This window comes from Xiphophorus couchianus, chromosome 4 (genome assembly GCF_001444195.1).
Source record: "Xiphophorus couchianus chromosome 4, X_couchianus-1.0, whole genome shotgun sequence".
Taxonomy (NCBI): Eukaryota; Metazoa; Chordata; class Actinopteri; order Cyprinodontiformes; family Poeciliidae; genus Xiphophorus; species Xiphophorus couchianus.
Genome location: NC_040231.1, coordinates 31,469,804 through 31,488,662, shown reverse-complemented (window position 1 = coordinate 31,488,662; position 18,859 = coordinate 31,469,804). Strand labels below are relative to the sequence as shown.

The 18,859-nt window shown below is 39.8% G+C and overlaps 1 protein-coding gene and 1 long non-coding RNA gene across 4 annotated transcripts; both read right to left on the bottom strand.

The window, feature by feature from the left end:
• Nucleotides 1–61: 61 nt before the first annotated feature.
• On the bottom strand, nt 62–18,858 carry LOC114142465 (uncharacterized). 3 transcript variants are annotated; one of them, XR_003595018.1, is made up of 5 exons: nt 9,773–11,413; nt 9,528–9,597; nt 9,269–9,435; nt 276–361; nt 62–101 (listed from the first exon to the last, which is right to left on the bottom strand). It is a non-coding gene; the product is annotated as an uncharacterized LOC114142465 (long non-coding RNA). The 3 variants fall into 3 exon arrangements; XR_003595020.1 differs by lacking the exon at nt 62–101 and adding an exon at nt 18,773–18,858 and having other exon boundaries at nt 286–361; nt 9,773–9,858; XR_003595019.1 differs by lacking the exon at nt 62–101 and having other exon boundaries at nt 286–361; nt 9,773–9,898; nt 10,333–11,413.
• LOC114142463 (serine-rich adhesin for platelets-like) lies at nt 2,414–6,132 on the bottom strand. Its single transcript, XM_028013761.1, has 2 exons — nt 5,823–6,132; nt 2,414–4,096 (listed from the first exon to the last, which is right to left on the bottom strand). The coding sequence occupies exons 1-2, from the start codon at nt 5,866–5,868 to the stop codon at nt 2,568–2,570; spliced, it is 1,575 nt and encodes a 524-aa protein (XP_027869562.1). The 5' UTR covers nt 5,869–6,132; the 3' UTR covers nt 2,414–2,567.
• Nucleotide 18,859: the final 1 nt, after the last annotated feature.

Sequence of the window (18,859 nt, the reverse complement as noted above, 5' to 3'; positions counted from 1 at the left end):
CTTTCTGATCAAGTCATCATCATGTCCTCACCTTTTCCACAATCTCTTCCAACCAGTAGAACAGCAGGTGGAGCAGGTCTTCTGCTTTAATTGTTGGTCAACTCAAGTCGTGTGACATGAGTTGACGGAGAAATGAAAAAAAAAGAAAAGACAAAAGAGTTAAAAAGGAAAATAATCACAGACAGCAAACAGAACCAGTTTCTAACTTTCAGCTCAACTCTGTGCAGCTCCATCTGAAATGTTTCGTTATGTTTTGTAGATAGAAATGTTCTTACTTTTTTTGACCAACTGGGTTCTCTTATCTTCCTCCACCTGACTGGTGGTGTTGAAGGTGGAGGATTCCAGGCTCAGGAGATCCAACCTGGGATGATCAGAACATCAGAGATCTGAGCAGTCTGGACCTGGGATCAGAAACTAGTGTCAGTATTTTTTAAAGTCTATTCTCTTTTTGGGATCTTTCTGTGTTGTAACACATGAATAAGGCCACATGAACTATTTGTTTTATGAGATTAATAGTTTATCTTTACTCCACATCCTCTCTATTTCCTTCCCTCCGATCCTGTTCTCTACTTTCCCTCTGGATAAAAGCTCTTAATTAAATCCCTCAATCATAAATTCTGTCTTCCAAATTTTTATTGACTTGCTGCTTTAATTTGGTCTCTAATACAAAATATTATCAGGCAAACTTTCCTCACTTAATGTAAATTTAACTCTATATGGAGGAACACTTTCTACTAATAGTGAATTTCTTTCTATATTTATTTATTAAAGCTGATGGTCACCAATGCCAGCAGGAGGCCAGCAATATTATGTGTTGTTGAATGCAAAAACTTACAAGCAGGAACCACATGGACAACGATGAAAGAATCCAGCGATGAGCAGCTAAAACCTGAAAGAGTAGAACTGGGAGAGTGGATTAGTGGAGGAACAGGTGAGAACAATTAACTATATTAGAGAGCACCGTGTGGGGAAGCACCGCTACTACACCCTGAAACATGGGAGAGTAGAGAGGAAAACAGAGACAGAAGCACAGAGAGAATCTTGGAAGAAGCAGTCTCACTGCCAGCTGCTCTGTCTGGGACTGATACTTACTTTTGCCTTAACCTGAAAGGTGACTGCAGCTCCTGGTGGTCCTCAGAATATGTCTATGGTGGTCCAAGTCACTGGACCAAGCCTTAACCAAATATTTATCTCTGTCTTTTTCTTTTATCCTTAAAGATTTTAATTTGTACTCCGCGTGTTGTTTTAATTCCTCTACATTTTAAGTTGTCCACCATGACATCATATTAGTCCTAAAAGATTAAAATTCCTCACTACTTGAAAGATTTCATTTGTCCACAGAAGCGTTGTCTTCGTCCTTAGAGAGATGAATTTGTCCCGCAAAGCGTTGTCTCTTCTCGGTCCTAAGAGATTTTAGGTTTGACACCCAGCAGCATTACCAACCTTTAAAACCATTATCACCCGAGTTTAAATGTTTTGCTCAACGACATTTTAACATGTGGACTTGAAGGTTTAGGAATCCAGCCGCCAAATGATTGATCTGTGGATCAACGGTTCATATCCGGGATCCAAAGGTCCTGCCTATTTCTCTCTTCCTCTTGACATCTTTGAACATTTGAATTAACGTCCGTTTTTACTGTCGCTGCTGTTGTTATTTCATACGTAAATTCGCGTCATTTCGTGTGGATTTTATAATGTCCAGACCAGAATGGTTATAACTTTAAAACTGCTGTTTCGATCCGTTTATACCGATTATAACCAATTACATTGTGTCTCCATTTGTGTTTTTTCATGTCTTAAAAATTAGAAGTGTCAGAAACGTTATTTAAATTTTAAAGAGTTTAATTTGCAGCAGTGATGTCTCAATTGTATTGATTCTAGTGTCCCGAGCCGCGTTGTCTTAATCGTTTTGAGGTTTGATTTTTACCCAGTAAGATTGTTTTAGATTTAGTATTAATCATTGTCTCATTCCTTTTAGCATTTATCTTTTACGCACCAGCCATGTCCGACTCCTTTTAGTGTTTTTTGTTCAGCAATATGGTCTTGTTTGTCGTAAATTTAAATTAGCCTCCTCCAGCATTTAGTCATTAATTTTATTAACAGCAAAAAAGTCAGCATTGCCTGTCCTGCTAGAATCCTTAACATCTAAAATAAAAAAATCTAGCAGCGGGATAAAGAAAAGCCCCGGCGCAAGTCGCTACCTAAGGCATCCTCGGTCCTGCTAGTATCCTTAACATCTAAAATCTAGCAGCGGGATAAAGAAAAGCCCCGGCGCAAGTCGCTACCTAAGGCATCCTCGGTCCTGCTAGTATCCTTAACATCTAAAATCTAGCAGCGGGATAAAGAAAAGCCCCGGCGCATGTCGCTACCTAAGGCATCCTCGGTCCTGCTAGTATCCTTAACATCTAAAATCTAGCAGCGGGATAAAGAAAAGCCCCGGCGCAAGTCGCTACCTAAGGCATCCTCGGTCCTGCTAGAAAGCCATTGGCTTTAACAAAAACAACAGAGAAATGATGATATACCAATGGGACTTCTCAGGTAGGTCTTCAGTTTTTCAAGATCCCAATCTAATCAGAGTCACTTGACAAGTCGTAGTGAGGTCTAAACCACGCTTGTCTGAAACTCTCTCTTACTCTAATTCCGTCTGGTCCAATCCCAGCTGTTGATGGTATTGGTTCCTCTTCTGTGTCCTCTTCAGACTCCACCCAGATACAGTCTTCAGGGGATGACAAACTTGAATCATTGCCATGTGCTGATGGTGAGAGACCAAGAACAGGGAAAGACAGAATGGGATCCTCAAATGCCAATGTAGGTGAAGGACTGAAGACACAGGCTGGCAAAATTAGATCCTCAAAAATTGGTTCCAATGGTGAGGGACTAAAGACAGTGGACACAGTGGGTGACAGAAAAGGATCCTCGGGCAAAATGTACTGTGAGGGACCGATGACAGGGGATGACAGAATGGGAAACTCTTCAGCAACACTGTGCCTAGTCTTCTTGCCAGGGGGCTCCTCTTCAGCATCACTGCCCTTTGTCCTCTTTCTGCAGGTGACAGATGTCACATGACCCGGTTCCTCTTCCAAACCTAGCCTTTGTGGAGGACTGATGGCAGGGAATAACAGAAGGTGTTCTTCATAAGGAATTGGTGAAGAACTGAAGACAGAGGGTGGCAAAATTGGATCCTCCAAAATTAGATCCAATGGTGAGGGACATAAGACAGTGGAGGACAGAAAAGGCTCCTCATGCATTATGTACTGTGAGGGGCTGATCTCAGGGGATGACCAATCAAGATCCTCATGTGCCAATATACATAAGGGACTGAGGAAAGGATGTGACCAAACGGAATCCTCATGCACCATGTATTGTGAGGGACTGGTGACAGGGGATGACAAAACGGGATCCTCTTCACCAACACTGTGCCTAGTCTTCTTGGTGGGGGACTCCTCTTCAGCATCACTGGCTTTTGTTCTCTTTCTGTTCATGCCAGTCATCACATGACCCGCGTCCTCTTCCAAACCTACCTGGTAAGGTTGAGAGGTCCCAATTTGTCTGGAGTCCTGTAGACGCAAAATGGGCTCTTGAGGCTGCTGAGCCATCCCGATGTCCCATGTGTATTTAAATTTTGGAGGGAGAACCTCCAGCAGCTCTAACACAGCGTAAGAACGGTCCACTGTCGGACTGGAGCTGGTAGTACAGTCATTACCAACCTCGTCTTCACTGGAGCTGCTAGTACAACTATAACTAGAGCTGCTGCTACTAGTACTGCTGCCACTAGAGCTGCTAGTACGGCTGCCACTGGACCTGCTAGTACTGCTGCCACTGGACCTGCTAGTACGGCTGCCACTGGACCTGCTAGTACCGCTGCCACTGGAGCTGCTAGTACCGCTGCCACTGGAGCTGCTAGTACCGCTGCCACTGGAGCTGCTAGTACCGCTGCCACTGGACCTGCTAGTGCTGGAGCTACTAGTACTGGAGCTGCTATTACTGGAGCTGCTAGTACTTTTATTACCAACCTTGTCTTCACTGGAGCTGGTAGTACTACTCACCGTGATTGGAGGTGAAGTCCTGTGTGACTCCTCTCCCTTGTCTTCAGAAACTGATGGGGAGTGAAATGTGAAATAGAATAAATAAACTAATCTTTAGTAACAACAAAACAGCAACAAAAAAAATAAACAACAACATATTTTCAAAACAACTGCAAACAGCATTACTGTCATTTTCCAAAATTTCAAATAACTAACATTTAAATCACAAAAATCCAATTAACTCACAAATATGTTTCATCCCAAAAATGCAAATTATACCTTCCTAAGCTATGTTTTTCAAAGAGTCACAATTTCCTAAATTGAACACCAAAGTCATCAAAATTTATTTTAATTTAAATGTTTCTTCTTCTTTTCAGATCAGTTCACCAATGTAGGAAAACTAAACACGCATATTGAAGTCTATCATTAGAAAAAAAATGTGTTTATATATTTTAAGTAATAAGCTTATTTATTGTATTCAGATCAGTGCATTCATGGAAAACAAACATGTTTGTCAGGGTGTATAAAAAAATTAGGTAAAGAACAATCTAGTTTTGCTTTTCTGTTTTAATCATTTTAAAAATGATTAAAAGTAATCTGATTAATCTTATTTTGTCTTCAAACAAAATAAGATCATCACCGTACGCATTCGTGACATTTCTAGAATTACAGCTAAATAATTTAGGGATACTATAGAAGGTACATGTTTCAAAAGTGTTTCTTTAATTATTTTATGGAAGTCATTTTACCAATGTATCCTTGGAGACTAAATACATTTGTATGGGCATTTTTCAAAAAATGGACAAAGAACCAACCAGTCATCCAAGAACTGGACACCAAAGTCATCGAAGCTGATTTTCACAAAGAAATCATTATTTTGTTTGTGAAAACCAGCTTTCACTGATGATCTCTATGACTAAACATGATTCATTGCCTAATGCGCACACACACACACACACACACACACACACACACACACACACACACACACACACAAAACGGAGTGGTAGGAGTTTGCACTGCAATGGCCCATCTCTGTCCTTGAGTCCTTGGTCAAGACACTTCTCCCACCTTTCCTGCTGGGTCTGGTCAGACGGGCCAATGGCCTGATATAACGGCTGTGGCTACAATCCATTAGCGTATCACCATGAACGTGTGCATGAATGCATATTACTGATATTATGTAAAGCGTCTTCCAGTGTCCTAATAAACCGGTTATTTCCATGGAAACCAAATATGTTTATGAGGGCATTTTTCAAAAAATAACATAGTAACGACCAAGAACCATCTATTTTTCCAAGAATTGGACATTTAACTGTTTTTTCAAACCAGCATAACATTTTATTCAAACACTAGTGTGTTAACATCACAGACATTTATCCACAAATTTCAGTAATCTAACAAAGAAATTTAAAAAAATAAAATTAAATATTTAATATATTTCATTTAGCGTATCCATGGAAACTGATTGTTTATCACGCATTTTTCAAAAAATAACGGTCAAATTATAAGCTTAACATTAATTGAACTAATTTGACCATAATTAACTAAAAACATATATTTCCTAAATCACTACATCACAGTTGAACATTCCTGACATTTACAGCGAATTTCAGTCAAGAAAAAGGCTCATTAGATAAGAAGGATTTATGCTAGCAAAGTAATTATATTGTTTCTATATAGCAGTCGGAATTTCTTTAAAAACACACACAAACACAAAATAAACTAAACAACTCACTAATATCTTAGTAATAACTTGCTTTCGTTTATTAAAAATAGTAGAAGAACGACATTAACCTTCCGGGTGGTCACCCTGCTGGTGCTTGTCCTGACCAGGATCCATCTTTCGTAGGTTTTTCAACCGCAGGCTTCGTCAGCAAGTGCGTTTTCAGCAAAGTGCTTCTTCAGCGAGTTTTGCTAAGCAGACTTTCTCAACAAGTTCAAACCTTCCGGGGCTGTTAAGGCTCTTTCAGGCGTCTCCTTCAAAAGTCCAGTCGCAAAGGGGAAGAATTCCGACGGTCACGGCGATTTATAGGGTTGCTAACGCTAACGTCGTTTCCATGACTATCAGTGACGAACGCACGCGCTGCTGCGTGAGAGATATAATACAAGTATCGAGGTGTCTATGCTGCCACCTACTGGCCAACCAGTTTGAGTCCACAATGAAATCTTTAAAACAAACATTACTGGTGCGATATTATCATGGGCGTAGGTTTGGGTATGGACGGTCGTGACATGTCACAACCAATATTCAAGGGATATAAAATAGTTCCGACCAATGTTTGCCATATTGATAAAAAAAAAAACATATGTATTTTTTAACAAAAACAAAATAAATAAACGAAAATCTACATTGATTAGTTTAATATTTTAATATACTACGCAGTCGTAGCATTCATTTTAAAATTTGCTGTTCTGAACTATGACGACCCATGCCGCTATTGGCTCAAAAAACGTGGATCTACGTTATTTGATTAGCTGCAACAGGCGGCGGCCAGCTGGCCACACGTGGAACGGAAGCTTGGTCCATGGTGCTGAAAGTGAACGCGTCTCCTTCTGAGATTGACATTTATTATGAGTCTCCGAGACCATGTCGCCACCAAAAAAGAAAAGGACGACAGACATTAGAAGTTATTTCGCTACCTCGGCTGTAAGTACAGTGAGTGGACCCATAAGTTCGATATCTATCACGCAACGCATTTGTTGTAAAGTCCGGTGTTTAGTAAGGTCAGCACTGAATGTGAGGTAGAATAGGTCTGTTAATTATGTAATATTTTTTCACATAGGATGCTCAGACAGCAGAGCAAGGGGCAGAGCAGAACGATGGAGGGGTGGCTGGAGCTTCAGGGGGTTATTAAGCCAATGTGGTTCTCCCCCCGCCCTCCCCACTGGTCAAGAATGGTCGGTGCGGGGGTTGGGGGTTGGTCAGTAAGTTGTAAGGTCCCACCAAAACTTAGACCAAACCTACGCCCTTGTATATAATAGTTCTGCTTTCATTCTTAACTATGTCAGTTTCGGTCCTTCAAATTGGAAAACTTCTCTCTGCCGTGAAGCAGAGAATATGCCCGATCTAAAATCGGGCATATTTAACATTGTCTTAGCTTGATTTTAGCGGCCTGTAGGGTTTTCACTGACTGGGAGCGAGAACGCAGGCAGTTAAATGTGACAGGTAGCCAATCAGAAAGCGCGGTGACGTAAGAACGGAGGGGAATCAAAAACAGTTGACATGGCAACTGAGAGTCCGGTGGACATCGGAGGTGATATGTGGAAATGTTTATTACTATATGTAAAGGTCATTTTTATATATTTTTATTATATGTGGAAAAGTTTATTCAGTTAAAAATGTTAACTACAAAAAAACATAACTCACCTCCAAGTTATAGTGCAGCAAATAGAGCGGCTGCTCCTGCCATCTTTTATCAAACGCCTTTTCTTTTTGTTATGTCTTTTATCCTTAAAATGAGGTCACAAACTAACACTGCTGCTTCTACATCGTCATCCGTGTTTGATTATTCTAAATTCATGTATGATATGTTGGGAGTTTTACTGGATTTTCTCCTGGAATCGGTTTGTGTGGTGGTGTGTTGCTCCTGCCGTGTGGCTGGACACACGAACCGATCGAACCTGTTGGACTTTTATCGGCTCTGTGGTCACAGAAGTTTGGAAAATCGTCCGACAATCCTTAAATCGTGCCGTGTGAACCAGACCTAAAACTCACAAGCTCTACTCCTGTCATCTCGTCTTGACCACTGCCCTAACGCTCTCTGACTCTGGTCGAGAGAGGAGATGACCTGAGGTCATGCCGTACCAGGCATATAGATGGATGTGAATCTGTCTATACAGACACAGAGAGAGATGTTTGTATCTTTCTCTTGGTGTATAAATATCTGTTTCAACTGTATCTTTTTTTTTTTTTTTAAGGTGGCCATGTTCCATGTTTTGTGACTTCTGTGGTCAACATCCAGGACAGTTCAAGTGTTCTGTTTTTCATGTGGGTAAAATGTTCAGTTCTTGGCACAAGGTGAAGAGCAAATTAAAGAAAGTATCAATTTTATGGAAACCAATGATGCCATTCTAGACTGTTTGTCTTTCCTGCTGAAATTTTCCTTCATTTGTTATAATTTTGCTTTGTTGTTAGTCCCAGTTCTGGATGATCTGAAGCAAAGACACGTCTTTAGTGGCTGTTATGAGCAGATGTGTCTAGTGCGGTTTGTGTTCATGGGTTTGCTGCAATGTGACATTGATGAAAGGAAAGATGGACTACAAATACCATCAGACCTGTTCAACAGTCTCACTGGTAAACCGGATGTCATGTACCACCTACCTAACAAGGTTGTTTTTGTTGTTTTTCTTATTTATTTCATTAACATCTGGTTAATTTGTTGCCTGTTTGGCAGCTTTCAAAAATAATTTGTCAAAATAAAACAAAAATCAGCCATGTGTTAATAGTATGTCACTTTTTATTGCAACAATTTTTGATGACATAAAAATGTTCATTTCTAATATTTACATGTAAATACAATGAAGCATTACAACAGTTTTCAACAATAGTCATAACAGTTGGTAGTGACAGTTGAACAGAGCAGGTTTCACAAGTTAACATCTGCCTTCACAGGCCAACATCCACATTTATGTTTTGTGATTCTGTATTTGAACTTAATAAAGTCCAAAGAGTTTTTATCCCAAAGTCCATGTTTTTTGGAATTGATCATTTGTTTTGGGCTTTGGTATCTTGACAGTGTTTGAACAGGAAAGCGAGGTTTGGTCTGTCTCAAGGAGAATCCTAGCAGTCTGGTTTCTTCTTGTCGTCTGGTGCTGTCCTTTTCGCTGAGCTGAACTTCACAGATTTCCTCTAACATTTCTGATGTCAGCTTTTCCACCCTTGTGCACATAAAGGGCCTGAACACAGAAGAATGAAGCTCCGAAGCATAAATGACATCCAGGGTTGAAAGGCCATCCTTGAATCTAGAAAACATTCAGAATAACCATCACTTTAATGATACTAAAAAGAGCATGATATTAAATTGATGTTTTACAGTCACACATAAACATTAATATCTCTAATCTTGTTTCTTGTTTAGCACAGGTAATATTGCAAATCCACTAACTGGAGATTCACTAACTGGATAATTATTTGTCTGCTGGCTACTGTCGATTCTTACCCTACATTCGCTTGTTTTAACTGCAACAAAACAGTAACTAAATTAACATAGTTGGCAAATGTTAGTTTGTTATTGAAGGACCTACTTCACATGATCTCTGTCTCTTTATGCTGTGTCCCGTCCTCAGCTGTCCCCCTGATGCATCAGGAAACATCTTCTCTGGATTTCCAGCAGGATTTTCTGCGTCTCCTCAGTCCTCTGTGTCTTCTCTCTCCTCATTGGTCCAGTCTTGTCTTGTCTCGCTGATGCTGGAGAATCAACACATAATCAGACACACATTCAGTCTAAATAACAGATGACTGAAGGAGACTTTCTGATCAAGTCATCATCATGTCCTCACCTTTTCCACAATCTCTTCCAACCAGTAGAACAGCAGGTGGAGCAGGTCTTCTGCTTTAATTGTTGGTCAACTCAAGTCGTGTGACATGAGTTGACGGAGAAATGAAAAAAAAAAGAAAAGACAAAAGAGTTAAAAAGGAAAATAATCACAGACAGCAAACAGAACCAGTTTCTAACTTTCAGCTCAACTCTGTGCAGCTCCATCTGAAATGTTTCGTTATGTTTTGTAGATAGAAATGTTCTTACTTTTTTTGACCAACTGGGTTCTCTTATCTTCCTCCACCTGACTGGTGGTGTTGAAGGTGGAGGATTCCAGGCTCAGGAGATCCAACCTGGGATGATCAGAACATCAGAGATCTGAGCAGTCTGGACCTGGGATCAGAAACTAGTGTCAGTATTTTTTAAAGTCTATTCTCTTTTTGGGATCTTTCTGTGTTGTAACACATGAATAAGGCCACATAAACTATTTGTTTTATGAGATTAATAGTTTATCTTTACTCCACATCCTCTCTATTTCCTTCCCTCCGATCCTGTTCTCTACTTTCCCTCTGGATAAAAGCTCTTAATTAAATCCCTCAATCATAAATTCTGTCTTCCAAATTTTTATTGACTTGCTGCTTTCATTTGGTCTCTAATACAAAATATTATCAGGCAAACTTTCCACACTTAATGTAAATTTAACTCTATATGGAGGAACACTTTCTACTAATAGTGAATTTCTTTCTATATTTATTTATTAAAGCTGATGGTCACCAATGCCAGCAGGAGGCCAGCAATATTATGTGTTGTTGAATGCAAAAACTTACAAGCAGGAACCACATGGACAACGATGAAAGAATCCAGCGATGAGCAGCTAAAACCTGAAAGAGTAGAACTGGGAGAGTGGATTAGTGGAGGAACAGGTGAGAACAATTAACTATATTAGAGAGCACCGTGTGGGGAAGCACCGCTACTACACCCTGAAACATGGGAGAGTAGAGAGGAAAACAGAGACAGAAGCACAGAGAGAATCTTGGAAGAAGCAGTCTCACTGCCAGCTGCTCTGTCTGGGACTGATACTTACTTTTGCCTTAACCTGAAAGGTGACTGCAGCTCCTGGTGGTCCTCAGAATATGTCTATGGTGGTCCAAGTCACTGGACCAAGCCTTAACCAAATATTTATCTCTGTCTTTTCTTTTATCCTTAAAGATTTTAATTTGTACTCCGCGTGTTGTTTTAATTCCTCTACATTTTAATTTGTCCACCATGACATCATATTAGTCCTAAAAGATTAAAATTCCTCACTACTTGAAAGATTTCATTTGTCCACAGAAGCGTTGTCTTCGTCCTTAGAGAGATGAATTTGTCCCGCAAAGCGTTGTCTCTTCTCGGTCCTAAGAGATTTTAGGTTTGACACCCAGCAGCATTACCAACCTTTAAAACCATTATCACCCGAGTTTAAATGTTTTGCTCAACGACATTTTAACATGTGGACTTGAAGGTTTAGGAATCCAGCCGCCAAATGATTGATCCGTGGATCAACGGTTCATATCCGGGATCCAAAGGTCCTGCCTATTTCTCTCTTCCTCTTGACATCTTTGAACATTTGAATTAACTTCCGTTTTTACTGTCGCTGCCGTTGTTATTTCATACGTAAATTCGCGTCATTTCGTGTGGATTTTATAATGTCCAGACCAGAATGGTTATAACTTTAAAACTGCTGTTTCGATCCGTTTATACCGATTATAACCGATTATATTGTGTCTCCATTTGTGTTTTTTCATGTCTTAAAAATTAGAAGTGTCAGAAACGTTATTTAAATTTTAAAGAGTTTAATTTGCAGCAGTGATGTCTCAATTGTATTGATTCTAGTGTCCCGAGCCGCGTTGTCTTAATCGTTTTGAGGTTTGATTTTAACAAAGCAAGATTGTTTTAGATTTAGTATTAATCATTGTCTCATTCCTTTTAGCATTTATCTTTTACGCACCAGCCATGTCCGACTCCTTTTAGTGTTTTTTGTTCAGCAATATGGTCTTGTTTGTCGTAAATTTAAATTAGCCTCCTCCAGCATTTAGTCATTAATTGATTAACAGCAAAAAAGTCAGCATTGCCTGTCCTGCTAGAATCCTTAACATCTAAAATAAAAAAATCTAGCAGCGGGATAAAGAAAAGCCCCGGCGCAAGTCGCTACCTAAGGCATCCTCGGTCCTGCTAGTATCCTTAACATCTAAAATCTAGCAGCGGGATAAAGAAAAGCCCCGGCGCATGTCGCTACCTAAGGCATCCTCGGTCCCGCTAGTATCCTTAACATCTAAAATCTAGCAGCGGGATAAAGAAAAGCCCCGGCGCAAGTCGCTACCTAAGGCATCCTCGGTCCTGCTAGAAAGCCATAGGCTTTAACAAAAACAACAGAGAAATGATGATATACCAATGGGACTTCTCAGGTAGGTCTTCAGTTTTTCAAGATCCCAATCTAATCAGAGTCACTTGACAAGTCGTAGTGAGGTCTAAACCACGCTTGTCTGAAACTCTCTCTTACTCTAATTCCGTCTGGTCCAATCCCAGCTGTTGATGGTATTGGTTCCTCTTCTGTGTCCTCTTCAGACTCCACCCAGATACAGTCTTCAGGGGATGACAAACTTGAATCATTGCCATGTGCTGATGGTGAGAGACCAAGAACAGGGAAAGACAGAATGGGATCCTCAAATGCCAATGTAGGTGAAGGACTGAAGACACAGGCTGGCAAAATTAGATCCTCAAAAATTGGTTCCAATGGTGAGGGACTAAAGACAGTGGGTGACAGAAAAGGATCCTCGGGCAAAATGTACTGTGAGGGACCGATGACAGGGGATGACAGAATGGGAAACTCTTCAGCAACACTGTGCCTAGTCTTCTTGCCAGGGGGCTCCTCTTCAGCATCACTGCCCTTTGTCCTCTTTCTGCAGGTGACAGATGTCACATGACCCGGTTCCTCTTCCAAACCTAGCCTTTGTGGAGGACTGATGGCAGGGAATAACAGAAGGTGTTCTTCATAAGGAATTGGTGAAGAACTGAAGACAGAGGGTGGCAAAATTGGATCCTCCAAAATTAGATCCAATGGTGAGGGACATAAGACAGTGGAGGACAGAAAAGGCTCCTCATGCATTATGTACTGTGAGGGGCTGATCTCAGGGGATGACCAATCAAGATCCTCATGTGCCAATATACATAAGGGACTGAGGAAAGGATGTGACCAAACAGAATCCTCATGCACCATGTATTGTGAGGGACTGGTGACAGGGGATGACAAAACGGGATCCTCTTCACCAACACTGTGCCTAGTCTTCTTGGTGGGGGACTCCTCTTCAGCATCACTGGCTTTTGTTCTCTTTCTGTTCATGCCAGTCATCACATGACCCGCGTCCTCTTCCAAACCTACCTGGTAAGGTTGAGAGGTCCCAATTTGTCTGGAGTCCTGTAGATGGAAAATGGGCTCTTGAGGCTGCTGAGCCATCCCGATGTCCCATGTGTATTTAAATTTTGGAGGGAGAACCTCAAGCAGCTCTAACACAGCGTAAGAACGGTCCACTGTCGGACTGGAGCTGGTAGTACAGTCATTACCAACCTCGTCTTCACTGGAGCTGCTAGTACAACTATAACTAGAGCTGCTGCTACTAGTACTGCTGCCACTAGAGCTGCTAGTACGGCTGCCACTGGACCTGCTAGTACGGCTGCCACTGGACCTGCTAGTACGGCTGCCACTGGACCTGCTAGTACCGCTGCCACTGGAGCTGCTAGTACGGCTGCCACTGGAGCTGCTAGTACCGTAGCCACTGGACCTGCTAGTACTGCTGCCACTGGAGCTGCTAGTACCGTAGCCACTGGAGCTGCTAGTACCGCTGCCACTGGAGCTGCTAGTACTGCTGCCACTGGACCTGCTAGTACTGGAGCTACTAGTATTCGAGCTGCTAGTACTGGAGCTGCTAGTACCGTAGCCACTGGAGCTGCTAGTACTGCTGCCACTGGAGCTGCTAGTACCGTAGCCACTGGAGCTGCTAGTACTGCTGCCACTGGAGCTGCTAGTACCGCTGCCACTGGACCTGCTAGTACCGCTGCCACTGGACCTGCTAGTACCGCTGCCACTGAACCTACTAGTACTGGAGCTACTAGTACTCGAGCTGCTAGTACTGGAGCTGCTAGTACTTTTATTACCAACCTTGTCTTCACTGGAGTTGGTAGTACTACTCACCGTGATTGGAGGTGAAGTCCTGTGTGACTCCTCTCCCTTGTCTTCAGAAACTGATGGGGAGTGAAATGTGAAATAGAATAAATAAACTAATCTTTAGTAACAACAAAACAGCAACAAAAAAAATCAACAACAACAACAACATATTTTTACATAAAAACAAGAACACATTAAAACTAATGATCAAACATTGTATGGACAACCTCCACTCTGAGAAACAAACTTTGGTACCAATCAATCATTAACAACAGCTAATCAAATTTAGACTTGTTGATAGTTCATCTTTAATCATAAACTCAACATAAATTGAAGAGCTGTAGACTGTGTTGAGGACTTTTTAATAGCTAATAAAACACCTTTAATCTTAGATTGTACCATTAGTGTGAATAAAATAAAACACTTCAACAAGTTACTCAGTTTACCCTTCTGTAACAACCCAAACTCACAAATCTTTGATGCTGCTCAACAGATATGTTTTATCGTTCTTAATAACCAAAATAAGATACACGATGCATTCATTACTATTAAACTTAAACTGTTACTTATATAACTTTAATATTTTATATATATTTTATAAGTATTACAAAGGTTTCAAAAATATGTCTCCATTAGCATTTTTAAATGACTAAAATGTTAATAGTGGTTAATCAAATTAAATCCCTTTGACCTCAACAACTTCTCAGACTCTCAGTAAAAGCTACTCGGACAACCAGTCAGTAAATCCTACGGTATGAATAAATTCCTTCATACTTCCACATATTGCCAACAGCAGAAATGTATGTCTATAAAACTCAGAGTTTAAGGACTGGGGACCTAAATAAACAGCCTTTCCCGAGTTTCCAGTAACAAGGGGCTCCTACAAAAATAAAACTGTTTATCTGCTCTGATTTTTAAATCACAAAAATCCAATTAACTCACAAATATGTTTCATCCCAAAAATGCAAATTATACCTTCCTAAGCTATGTTTTTCAAAGAGTCACAATTTCCTAAATTGAACACCAAAGTCATCAAAATTTATTTTAATTTAAATGTTTTTTCTTCTTTTCAGATCAGTTCACCAATGTAGGAAAACTAAACACGCATATTGAAGTCTATCATTAGAAAAAAAAATGTGTTTATATATTTTAAGTAATAAGCTTATTTATTGTATTCAGATCAGTGCATTCATGGAAAACAAACATGTTTGTCAGGGTGTATAAAAAAATTAGGTAAAGAACAATCTAGTTTTGCTTTTCTGTTTTAATCATTTTAAAAATGATTAAAAGTAATCTGATTAATCTTATTTTGTCTTCAAACAAAATAAGATCATCACCGTACGCATTCGTGACATTTCTAGAATTACAGCTAAATAATTTAGGGATACTATAGAAGGTACATGTTTCAAAAGTGTTTCTTTAATTTTTTTATGGAAGTCATTTTACCAATGTATCCTTGGTGACTAAATACATTTGTTTGGGCATTTTTCAAAAAATGGACAAAGAACCAACCAGTCATCCAAGAACTGGACACCAAAGTCATCAAAGCTGATTTTCACAAAGAAATCATTATTTTGTTTGTGAAAACCAGCTTTCACTGATGATCTCTATGACTAAACATGATTCATTGCCTAATGCGCACACACACACACACACACACACACACAAAACGGAGTGGTAGGAGTTTGCACTGCAATGGCCCATCTCTGTCCTTGAGTCCTTGGTCAAGACACTTCTCCCACCTTTCCTGCTGGGTTTGGTCAGACGGGCCAATGGCCTGATATAACGGCTGTGGCTACAATCCATTAGCGTATCACCATGAACGTGTGCATGAATGCATATTACTGATATTATGTAAAGCGTCTTCCAGTGTCCTAATAAACCGGTTATTTCCATGGAAACCAAATATGTTTATGAGGGCATTTTTCAAAAAATAACATAGTAACGACCAAGAACCATCTATTTTTCTAAGAATTGGACATTTAACTTTTTTTTCAAACCAGCATAACATTTTATTCAAACACTAGTGTGTTAACATCACAGACATTTATTCACAAATTTCAGTAATCTAACACAGAAATTTTAAAAAATAAAATTAAATATTTAATATATTTCATTTAGCGTATCCATGGAAACTGATTGTTTATCACGCATTTTTCAAAAAATAACGGTCAAATTATAAGCTTAACATTAATTGAACTAATTTGACCATAATTAACTAAAAACATATATTTCCTAAATCACTACATCACAGTTGAACATTCCTGACATTTACAGCGAATTTCAGTCAAGAAAAAGGCTCATTAGATAAGAAGGATTTATGCTAGCAAAGTAATTATATTGTTTCTATATAGCAGTCGGAATTTCTTTAAAAACACACACAAACACAAAATAAACTAAACAACTCACTAATATCTTAGTAATAACTTGCTTTCGTTTATTAAAAATAGTAGAAGAACGACATTAACCTTCCGGGTGGTCACCCTGCTGGTGCTTGTCCTGACCAGGATCCATCTTTCGTAGGTTTTTCAACCGCAGGCTTCGTCAGCAAGTGCGTTTTCAGCAAAGTGCTTCTTCAGCGAGTTTTGCTAAGCAGACTTTCTCAACAAGTTCAAACCTTCCGGGGCTGTTAAGGCTCTTTCAGGCGTCTCCTTCAAAAGTCCAGTCACAAAGGGGAAGAATTCCGACGGTCACGGCGATTTATAGGGTTGCTAACGCTAACGTCGTTTCCATGACTATCAGTGACGAACGCACGCGCTGCTGCGTGAGAGATATAATACAAGTATCGAGGTGTCTATGCTGCCACCTACTGGCCAACCAGTTTGAGTCCACAATGAAATCTTTAAAACTCACATTACTGGTGCGATATTCTAGTTCTGCTTTCATTCTTAACTATGTCAGTTTAGGTCCTTCAAATTGGAAAACTTCTCTCTGCCGATGTAAAATCGGACATATTCAATAATGTCGTGGCCCGATTATCACAGCCTGTTGAATGTGACAGGTAGCCAATCAGAAAGCGCGGTTATGTAAGAACGGAGGGGAATCAAAAACAGTTGACATGGCAACTGAGAGTCCGGTGGACATCGGAGGTTATATGTGGAAATGTTTATTATTATATGTAAAGGTCATTTTTATATATTTTTATTATATGTGGAAAAATGTATTCAGTTAAAAATGTTAACTACAAAAAAACATAACTCACCTCCAAGTTATAGTGCAGCAAATAGAGCGGCTGCTCCTGCCATCTTTTATCAACCGCCTTTTCTTTTTGTTATGTCTTTAATCCTTAAAATGAGGTCACAAACTAACACTGCTGCTTCTACATCGTCATCCGTGTTTGATTATTCTAAATTCATGTATGTTATGTTGGGAGTTTTACTGGATTTTCTCCTGGAATCGGTTTGTGTGGTGGTGTGTTGCTCCTGCCGTGTGGCTGGACACACGAACCTGTTGGACTTTTATCGGCTCTGTGGTCACAGAAGTTTGGAAAATCGTCCGACAATCCTTAAATCGTGCCGTGTGAACCAGACCTAAAACTCACAAGCTCTACTCCTCTCATCTCGTCTTGACCACTGCCCTAACGCTCTCTGACTCTGGTCGAGAGAGGAGATGACCTGAGGTCATGCCGTACCAGGCATATAGATGGATGTGAATCTGTCTATACAGACACAGAGAGAGATGTTTGTATCTTTCTCTTGGTGTATAAATATCTGTTTCAACTGTATCTTTTTTTTTTTTTTTAAGGTGGCCATGTTCCATGTTTTGTGACTTCTGTGGTCAACATCCAGGACAGTTCAAGTGTTCTGTTTTTCATGTGGGTAAAATGTTCAGTTCTTGGCACAAGGTGAAGAGCAAATTAAAGAAAGTATCAATTTTATGGAAACCAATGATGCCATTCTAGACTGTTTGTCTTTCCTGCTGAAATTTTCCTTCATTTGTTATAATTTTGCTTTGTTGTTAGTCCCAGTTCTGGATGATCTGAAGCAAAGACACGTCTTTAGTGGCAGTTATGAGCAGATGTGTCTAGTGCGGTTTGTGTTCATGGGTTTGCTGCAATGTGACATTGATGAAAGGAAAGATGGACTACAAATACCATCAGACCTGTTCAACAGTCTCACTGGTAAACCGGATGTCATGTACCACCTACCTAACAAGGTTGTTTTTGTTGTTTTTCTTATTTATTTCATTAACATCTGGTTAATTTGTTGCCTGTTTGGCAGCTTTCAAAAATAATTTGTCAAAATAAAACAAAAATCAGCCATGTGTTAATAGTATGTCACTTTTTATTGCAACAATTTTTGATGACATAAAAATGTTCATTTCTAATATTTACATGTAAATACAATGAAGCATTACAACAGTTTTCAACAATAGTCATAACAGTTGGTAGTGACAATTGAACAGAGCAGGTTTCACAAGTTAACATCTGCCTTCACAGGCCAACATCCACATTTATGTTTTGTGATTCTGTATTTGAACTTAATAAAGTCCAAAGAGTTTTTATCCCAAAGTCCATGTTTTTTGGAATTGATCATTTGTTTTGGGCTTTGGTATCTTGACAGTGTTTGAACAGGAAAGCGAGGTTTGGTCTGTCTCAAGGAGAATCCTAGCAGTCTGGTTTCTTCTTGTCGTCTGGTGCTGTCCTTTTCGCTGAGCTGAACTTCACAGATTTCCTCTAACATTTCTGATGTCAGCTTTTCCACCCTTGTGCACATAAAGGGCCTGAACACAGAAGAATGAAGCTCCGAAGCATAAATGACATCCAGGGTTGAAAGGCCATCCTTGAATCTAGAAAACATTCAGAATAACCATCACTTTAATGATACTAAAAAGAGCATGATATTAAATTGATGTTTTACAGTCACACATAAACATTAATATCTCTAATCTTGTTTCTTGTTTAGCACAGGTAATATTGCAAATCCACTAACTGGAGATTCACTAACTGGATAATTATTTGTCTGCTGGCTACTGTCGATTCTTACCCTACATTTGCTTGTTTTAACTGCAACAAAACAGTAACTAAATTAACATAGTTGGCAAATGTTAGTTTGTTATTGAAGGACCTACTTCACATGATCTCTGTCTCTTTATGCTGTGTCCCGTCCTCAGTTGTCCCCCTGATGCATCAGGAAACATCTTCTCTGGATTCC